The sequence below is a fragment of the Cyprinus carpio genome, chromosome A7 (genome assembly GCF_018340385.1).
Source record: "Cyprinus carpio isolate SPL01 chromosome A7, ASM1834038v1, whole genome shotgun sequence".
Lineage (NCBI taxonomy): Eukaryota > Metazoa > Chordata > Actinopteri > Cypriniformes > Cyprinidae > Cyprinus > Cyprinus carpio.
Window position 1 is genome coordinate 19,286,030 of NC_056578.1, and position 9,471 is coordinate 19,295,500.

The 9,471-nt window shown below is 34.6% G+C and overlaps 1 protein-coding gene across 1 annotated transcript; it reads left to right on the forward strand.

The window, feature by feature from the left end:
* Positions 1-4,512: 4,512 nt before the first annotated feature.
* LOC109093322 (intelectin-like) lies at positions 4,513-7,396 on the forward strand. The gene is made up of 8 exons (XM_042760156.1): positions 4,513-4,583; positions 4,998-5,067; positions 5,182-5,316; positions 5,397-5,644; positions 5,969-6,127; positions 6,232-6,352; positions 6,570-6,673; positions 6,886-7,396. Exons 2-8 carry the CDS (start codon positions 5,007-5,009, stop codon positions 7,036-7,038), a joined length of 981 nt encoding a protein of 326 aa, XP_042616090.1. The 5' UTR covers positions 4,513-4,583; positions 4,998-5,006; the 3' UTR covers positions 7,039-7,396.
* Positions 7,397-9,471: the final 2,075 nt, after the last annotated feature.

Here is a 9,471-nt window from a genome sequence, read left to right on the forward strand (position 1 = left end):
CATTTAGAGTGACAGCTGCCCCTGATATTCTCTGATTTTATTACATTTTAATAAATGCCTGACGGTGTTGACAAAAAGTGGGGATACAACTTTGAAACCTTATGAAACATGCATGTGTCACTGAAAAACAACCTTGCTTTGATATGAGATATTATTATTAATAATATTATTATTAAGTGTTGCTTTTGATAAAACAAGCTCTTTTTATGCTCTTATGCTCTCTTTTGTGCTCCTGTAGCTCAAGTGGTAGAGCATTGCGTTACGAAGCGCAAGGTTGGGGGTTCGATTCCCCGGGAACACATGATAGGTAAAAATTGATAGCCTGAATGCACTGTAAGTCGCTTTGGATAAAAGCGTCTGCTAAATGCATAAATTTAATTTAATTTTTAAATTTAATTTTTCATTATTAAAAAAAAAAATGAACCAGTTAAAAGGGGGAAAATAATGTCTCATTTAAAATCACTGTTTTCAGATATCATGTTTCTACAAGAGACTCATTTAAAACGTACTGCCCAGGTTAGACTGAGATGCAAATGGATTGGACAAATTTATCATTCCAATTTCACTGCTAAATCTAGAGGAACAGCTATCCTTATCCATAAAGGAGTTCCATTTAAACATAATTTGACTATTTCAGATAAAGAAGGGAGATATGTAATTGTTGTTGGAGAAGTATTTTCTGTGCCATTGACATTAGTCAATGTTTATGGACCAAACTGTGATAACCCTGAGTTTTTCAAAAAAGTGTTTGATCTAATTCCAAATATTTCAGATACAAATCTCATAATCGGGGGTGATTTTAACTGTGTACTAGACCCGTAATAAGATAAATCCTACTCCAGAAAAATAGTTAGTTCCAACCCAAAATTTTTGAATTCATATATAACTAATTCTAATATGTTTGATGTGTGGAGAATTCTCTATCCGACAGCTAGGGAATAATCTTTTCATTCTCAAGCTCATAATCTATATACACGTATAGATTATTTCATTCTGGATGGTAAACTTGTGCCCCAGGTTTGTACAGCTAAATATCATAATATTATTATATTCGATCACAGTCCAGTGACCTTTTCTATTAAAATAGATAATATGGAGAAACCATAAAGATATTGGAGGCTTAATTCTCATTTACTTACAAACAAAGTCTTTATTAAGCACTTAAAACAGGACATAAAAACCTTTTTTTGAATTCAATGACAAGCCGGACATTTCTATGGGGGTGTTATGGGACACATTTAAAGCATACATTAGGGGTTGTATTATCTCTTATCAGGCATTTCAGAGGAAGAGAAATAGGGCTGAATTAGAGGCATTAGAAGTTCAAATTCGCGAATTAGATATGAAAATTCTAAACATCCATGTATTGAATAATAAAAAAAAAATTGTGCATTTAAATATAAATTAAATCAAATTCTCTGTTCTAAAATGTCAAAATCCTTTCAGTATGTAAAACAAAAATACTTTGAATTTGGTGATAAACCTCAAAAACTTTTAGCTCAACAACTTCGTAAAATAGCATCTGAGGCATCTTTTTAACATAATTTACTCTTCTAGAGGCTTGCAGCAAGATCTAGCCATTTTGTCACTGGATGCAGAGAAGGCATTCGATCAAATTGAGTGGCCTTACTTATTTGCCGTATTGAAGAAGTTTAATCATTCATTCATTTCATGGATTAAATTGTTGTACTCTAGTCCTTGTGCAAGAATTCTCACAAATCAAACAATGTCTTCTCGTTTTGAATTACACAGAGGTACAAGACAGGGATGTTCACTGTCACCACTTTTGTTTGCATTAGCGATTGAGTCTTTAGCTGAGGCTATTAGAACACATACTGGAATTAAAGGCTTTAAAACCAGAAGTACTGATAATAAATTAGCGTTATATGCAGACGATGTGATTTTATTTATTTCTGAGCCCAGTAGTAGCATTCCAAATATCCTTAATCTGATAAATTACTATGGTACATTTGCAGGATATAAAATTAATTGGGACAAGAGTGTGTTGATGCCAGTTACTATCAAAGATTCTGCTTGGCTTCAGCATTTGCCCTTTAAAATGGCTTCAGAGCAATTTACATACCTAGGAATTCAGGTGACAAAAAAGTTTTCCAACTTATTTAAGGCCAATTTTCAACCCCTGTTATCTAAACTTAAATCCATGATCAGTTTCTGGAGAACACTTCCTATTTCTCTTGTGGGTAGGATAAACGCAATTAAGATGATATTTCTCCCGCAATTTTTGTATATAGTGCAGAACATTCCTGTATTTCTGCCCAAATCTTTTTTCAAAAAACTGGACTCTATTCTGGTTCCCTTTGTCTGGAACTATAAAGCCCATAGGATTTCTAAGCACCACTTGTGTAAACCCAAAATACAGGGAGGGCTTGCCCTACCTAATTTTCTTTATTATTATTGGGCTGCAAACCTGAGGGCCTTGACGTCATGGATAGATTTTATTCCAGTGGAGGAGAACTGGTTGGTGTTGGAACAGGAGGAATGTCTCCCATATTATATTAATGCAATACTTTTATCACCAAAAGGTATAGCTAGTTCACTTTATAATCATAACCCTGTTATTCATAACTCTGCTGTATTTGGAAACAGTTAAAGACACATTTCAAATTCACCCAAATGTCATTTTTGCTCTCTATCTCAGCCAACCCCTCTTTCTGCCCTTCAATGTTAGATAGTGCATTTGAGTTTTGGAAAAAATCAGGGTTACGAAACATAGGGGATTTATATATAAATGTAAAATTTGCTTCCTTTCAGCAGCTGTGTGAGAAATATAGTATTCCTTCTAATCACTTCTTTAGGTACCTTCAAATAATAGACTTTGTGAAGTGTAATACTGCTAATTATGTCACAGCTACACCCATGTATAGTAACATTTCTAATAATAAAAAATATTTAAACCATCATTATTAAAAAAACAAAAACATTTTTATCCATTTTATATTATATGATTGATTGAACCCTTCTCTGTGGACACACTGTTTTAAATGACAATAAGTGTCACTTAACATAATGATTAAATTAAATTGAAGGGGATAATTGTGTTAAATACATTCTATTATTAACTCCCCATAACATTTACATTTGAAAATATTTTTATTTTTAAACCAAATAGCAGTTACAATTGCTGGACATGTTTTGTCCCATGTCTCAAGAATCACTGTATGTTACAAAAGCTTTTTATTTCAGATACATGCTGAACTTTGTACCCTTCGATTTATCAAACAATCCTGATGTACTCAACTGTTTTAAATATTGATAATAATAATAATACTAACAATAATAATACTACTGATTTCTGAAGGATCATGTGACACTGAAGTCTGCAGTAATGATGCTGAAAATTCAGCTTTTTGATCACAGAAATAAATTACATTTTAAATTATGTTCCAATAGATTTTTAAATAGTAAAAATATTTCACAATATCACTGCTCTTGCTGATTATTATATTGATTATTATACACGTTTGAAGTGTTAAATCATTACTAATAGTAATTAGTAACATTAATTAATGACTTTCAAAATGCACATGAGATCCTTCTTACTTTACCACCAGCAGAAGACGATGGAGATAGTGTTAGCACAGTAGCAGAACCTTGTAAAGGAAACAGACATTGCTTTTCCTTGCAGGCCTAACATTTGTATGATTTTGAGAACAAAATGTACCAACACTTGAGTGTGTTGCAATAACAGATGAATATGGACGAGACGGCTAGACGTCTGTCTGAATATGAAAATAATGATAACAACCCATAACTTGAGTAACAAGCTGAAGCAATCAAACAGTACATTTGTTTTGCCAGTAACAGAGGGGAGGTTTGCTGAATTGCACATATGAAGAACCAATTATATTAGAGAAAAATTATCTATGTTACAATGTCTTTTTATTCTGATTGAATTAATTGATTTAACTTAACAATCTAACATAAGAAGGCAATAAATTTTAAAATACTGTTCATCTTTGGTTTTACTGCTTATTGTTATTTCAGGGTTTGATCTTTTCTCGACGGAGAGGGTGCATCCTATATCTAATTGTAGAAATTACTTACTGTATATTAACGCAAAACTTCGACTAGGCTAGGCATGTGGGATATAAATTTTTCTAATGTTCATTAACAGAAATACTTACTTTTAAGCAAGTTACAGGCTTTTGCAGGTAATCCACTGACTATTTGGTGCTGTTTGTACAATTTGTTTTGAGAAATGCACTTACTGGTTTGCACATGCTAAGGATGATTCAAGAAATTTAGGCTAACAAATCGAAATTTGGGGAATTTTTTCTTTCTTTCTTTCTTTCTTTCTTTCTTTCTTTCTTTCTTTCTTTCTTTCTTTCTTTCTTTGCCAATAAAAAGACAGGGTCTGTTTTCAGAATATTTTATAAAAAATCTAAACAAGAACAAAACCTCGACAGAAAAAAGAACATGTTTATTAATATGCATACATAATATCACGGAAATAAAAGGGGAAGTAAGTAGGTTTAAATGGGCACACACATTCTGCCTCACACAGAAGCTTGAAGCCTGGATGGTGCTCACTCAATCAGAGGAGGAAAGCACAAGACAAAAACGTAAGAATTCTTTAATCATACAAAAAAGTGTTCTTTCTGATGTAAACCATGGCTATGGTTTTGATGACAATTATTAAAAATATACAAGGCTGCACTTTTTTATGGCGTATACTAATTTTAATAGTACAAGCAAAGTCACACATTACTCTATGTGGGAAATTGATTGCTAGAGATTATACAGGATTCACATTCATGCTTTTACTGTTGGTCAGTCAAGAAAATTTTTACAACAAAACAAAATTAGAAAGGTAAAAATAGAAATGAACTTTAGGCAAAACTATTTGCAGCACTGCACTAGGAATTGCATAAACAATTGACAAAGTATGAAACACTAGACAGTTGCTTTGCAACAAATTGATTATAGAAAAATGTGCTTAATGTGTAACTGAGTCCTTTTTTTCCTTTTGTTTGCAGAATACAAAAATGTTTTTAGGGATCCTTCTTAGCCTCTCACTGAATTTATGGTCCTGTGAGGCTACACAAAGTAAGTGTAATAATGTGTTGATTGAAATGGATTTATCAGAAGACTTTGAAAATCCCATTTTGTATATAACATCTGTTTTACATCTTTTATGTTCCTTTATGTTTCACAATGTAGCAAATCAAGAAAAATTGACATTTTGCAATATCCGTGATACCTGCAGCAACCCTGAGGCTGCAAAACTTCTGGACAAAATGAAATTTGCAGCTCGAAGCTGCAAAGAAATTCGTGACAAGTATCGTGTTTATGATGGTACAATATTTTCTATTTAATTTTACTATCTTAAGCAACAGCTGCATTTATTTGACTCAGGAATGCTTCTGTTCAATCAGATGGCCTGTACTATCTGATCTCATCAAGAGGGGTCCTTTACCAGACATACTGTGATATGACCACTGCTGGCGGCGGCTGGACGCTGGTGGCCAGTGTTCATGAAAACAACATGTATGGAAAGTGCACTGTTGGTGATCGCTGGTCTAGCCAGCAGGGCAATGACCCAAACCGCCCTAATGGTGACGGGACGTGGGCAAACACAGTCACATTCGGAACTGCAGTGGCTGCTACAAGTGATGATTATAAGGTACTTTTTATTATGCTTAAGGATTTACAGCCATGGTTCAACATAAAGGACATTAAGACACTGGGCCGACAATCAAAGGATGTTTATCTAGAATTTAAAACAGAATCTGACACAGTCAGGTAATTCATATTTAATAATATTAAAAAATATTATCGATTTGATTGTGCTGACACTGTTGGGAGAAAAAAATTTCAAGCTGTTTTATAACTGAAACTGATGTTGTTTAATAAATCCAATTTTGGAACATCAGCACTATTATTTTCCTTTTTGTTACAGTGAATTTGTAGTTTATGAAGCACTAAATAAATAAATGTGACTTGACAGAATCCTGGATACTTTGACATTAGGGGACGAGATGTGTCTGTGTGGCATGTTCCTAATAATGTTCAGTTGCAACACTGGAAGACTGCCTCCTTCCTGCGATACCACACTGAAAATCACTTCTTAACCGTACATGGAGGAAACCTTTTCAATTTATTCAAGGTCAGATAAACTTTGACGCCAGTTTTGTGTTTGAAACATTCACATAAATATAAGCAAAGCTACAAATAATAATAACACTGAATATTTATCTTATTTTTTTTCAGAAATTCCCTGTAAGGTTTGGAATTGGGACATGCAACACTGATAATGGACCTGCTGTTCCAATAGTGTATGATACTGGAAATGCGGAATCAACCAAAAATCTGTATGGTCCACATTCAAGAGGTATGGCAATACTTCTCGAGCCAGTATTTTTCAAATATTTTTTAAGAAAGTAGCTAAATTGATTGACACTCATAAAATCTGTGTATTATTCAGTGATATTATTATACAAGGCATCATTGTTGAGATCTGAACACTTTAATGAAAACCATAATGTGTTTGCATGGACACCTACCATGACAGATCATCATCAGTGATATATTTTATGCATTTTTTTCAGGAGAATTTGAGCCTGGATTCATCACATTCAGGGTCTTCAATACTGAAAAGGCAGCTATGGCTCTTTGTTCAGGCGTTAAACCAACTCGTTGTAATACTGAACATGTGAGTTAAAAATAATATGGATTATTTACAACAACATTTAGAGAATGTTTTACCTACAAAAATTCAAAAAGACAATAATTCATGTTTTTAGTATAAAAATGAAGAGGAATGCATTTACAACAATACACTTACGACAGAAATAAATATACAGCATCAATGTTATTTGAAGAAATGCATGTTATGTTGCAAGTAATGTAATCATATTGTTGCAGTTTTGTATTGGTGGAGGTGGACACTTTCCTGAATGGTCTCCTAGACAGTGTGGGGACTTTACGAGCTTCGACTGGGATGGCTATGGTACTAATGTAGGATGGAGTGCTTCCAAAGTAATAACTGAAGCAGCTGTGCTTCTCTTTTATCGTTGACACTCTGATCAGTCTAAAATCTTCTCTTTGACTCATATCACATTGATTAACACTGGAATGTTACATGCACAATTATTTTCACAAATGTATATCATCACAATATATAACTTTTATATCAGTCTATACTCTAAGAATGTGTAAGGTGTTTGTCACAGATAGAAAATATGGAAAAAGTTAAAAAAAAAAAAAAAGTCAATGGCAGACTTTCAAAACGCTCATGAGATTCTTCTTACTTTACCAGCTTTGTTACCTATGCTGTATAAACTGTTGTTATAAACTTATGCATTCTTTTGTCGGGAGGATTATCTGTGATTGGTATGAGGTCCTCCCGTGTGTGATTAAAGCATATTCAAAGGCACTGTCTGGTTACTGCTACAGTATGCAGCAGGTTAGTGGAACACAACAGATCTTATTGCCAAGTAATACTGTTCAAAAGCAATTACAGTTACAACTGATATTAATCTGTATGTGTGAAGGCTGGATAGAGAATACCTCAGGAGGTAAGGTAGTAAATGGAAATCCACAGATGATCAAAGGATCAGGAATAGCTTGTGCAGTTTTTGGATGCTTAGGGGAAGAGACCCTTAAAGAGATGTGAGAATGTGAGGTCCAGATCAGGTCCTCAAAAAGCAGGAACAGTAAGGGTTACAAGAGGTTATCCAAAATGGACATGCAGTAATGACTGATTGTAACAAAGAACAATCTGGAGAAGAGACCATCATTCGCTGGTCAAAAACCTTGTAACTCTATTTGAACTTGATTTTCATAAAATGTTAATATTATAATGGCACATGCAAGTGTCTGATCGTATATAAACCCACAATACCAACTCTGTTGATACTACATTTTCTGAAAGTGGTAGTGGTTTTGGACATAGGCTACAAGGTTTCCGCCCGACAGCGACGATAAGTAAATTTTTTGTTTTATTATCACCAACAATGTAAGGATACCTGTGACCTTGTGTTCCTACTTGACTTAAGATCAAGTTTCACATTAAATGAAGGTACTACTTTTCATATAATATCATGTTTTAATATGCCATTTGAAGCAATGCATGTTTGTGCAATTTTGCTATATTTCAGTACTTGGTGTGCCGTGGGTAAAAAACGGTTGGGAAACACTGCGATAGGGAACTTACAGTTTTGCTATTTGTAGAGACTAGAGATGCTGAACACTGTTGAGAGATGCACAGACTCAAGTAATTCACAAATGCTTAATCTTAATTTGAAGTTTTGGAATTAGCTAACGTGGGATGAGATACATAAAAGAAATTAATACACACAACAGGGTTTTATGGACCAAAACCTGACAAATGTCTTGGAATACAACATCTGAGCAATGTCTTGAGGTGTGGTAACCATATAAGCGGTATAATCGGCTTCATATCGTGGCTGCATCACCTCATTATTTTCTAATAATTTAACGGCAATTATTCCTCACATAGGCTATATGATAAAGCACTGGACGCTGTAAACCCGAATAAGTTGAGACTACTCAAATAATGTGAGGAAAGTGATTATTATACACGTTTGAAGTGTTAAATCATTACTAATAGTAATTAGTAACATTAATTAATGACTTTCAAAATGCACATGAGATCCTTCTTACTTTACCACCAGTCAAGTCAAGTCAAGTCAAGTCACCTTTATTTATATAGCACTTTAAACAAAGAAAAATTGCCTCAAAGGAACTGAACAACATTAATTAGGAAAACAGTGTGTCAATAATGCAAAATGACAGTTAAAGGCAGTTCATCAATGAATTCAGTGATGTCATCATCTCAGTTCAGTTTAAATAGTATCTGTGCAATAATTTGCAATCAAGTCAACGATATCGCTGTAAATGAAGTGTCCACCAACTAAGCAAGCCAGAGGCGACAGCGGCAAGGAACCAAAACTCCATCGGTGACAGATATGGAGAAAAAAAACCTTGGGAGAAACCAGGCTTAGTCAGGGGGCCAGTTCTCCTCTGACCAGACGAAACCAGCAGTTAAATTCCAGGCTGCAGCAAAGTCAGATTGTGCAGAAGAATCATCTGTTTCCTGTGGTCTTGTCCCGGTGGTCATCTGAGACAAGGTCTTTACAGGGGATCTGTCTCTGGGGCTCTAGTTGTCCTGGTCTCCGCTGTCTTTCAGGGCTGTAGAGGTCTTTTCTAGGTGCTGATCCACCATCTGGTCTGGATACGTACTGGATCCGGGTGACTGCAGTGACCCTCTGACTTGGATACAGACTGGATCCGGTGGCTACGGTGACCTCGGAATAAGAGAGAAACAGACTAATATTGGCCTAGATGCCATTCTTCTAATGATGTAGCAAGTACATCGGGTGTTATGGGAAGTGTTCCCAGTTCTGGTTTACCTAATTAATGCGGCCTAAAAATCCTTTAACGGATTTGGATTTTAGAAGCATATTAGTGTGTTACGTGTAAACCAGG

Bases quoted from the DNA above. Each gene is read 5' to 3' on its own strand.
- LOC109093322 (XM_042760156.1), top strand. From the start codon at position 5,007: ATGTTTTTAGGGATCCTTCTTAGCCTCTCACTGAATTTATGGTCCTGT. The intron at 6,128-6,231 runs GTCAGATAAACT...ATTTTTTTTCAG, and splicing joins ACCTTTTCAATTTATTCAAG to AAATTCCCTGTAAGGTTTGG. The intron at 6,674-6,885 runs GTGAGTTAAAAA...ATATTGTTGCAG, and splicing joins CTCGTTGTAATACTGAACAT to TTTTGTATTGGTGGAGGTGG.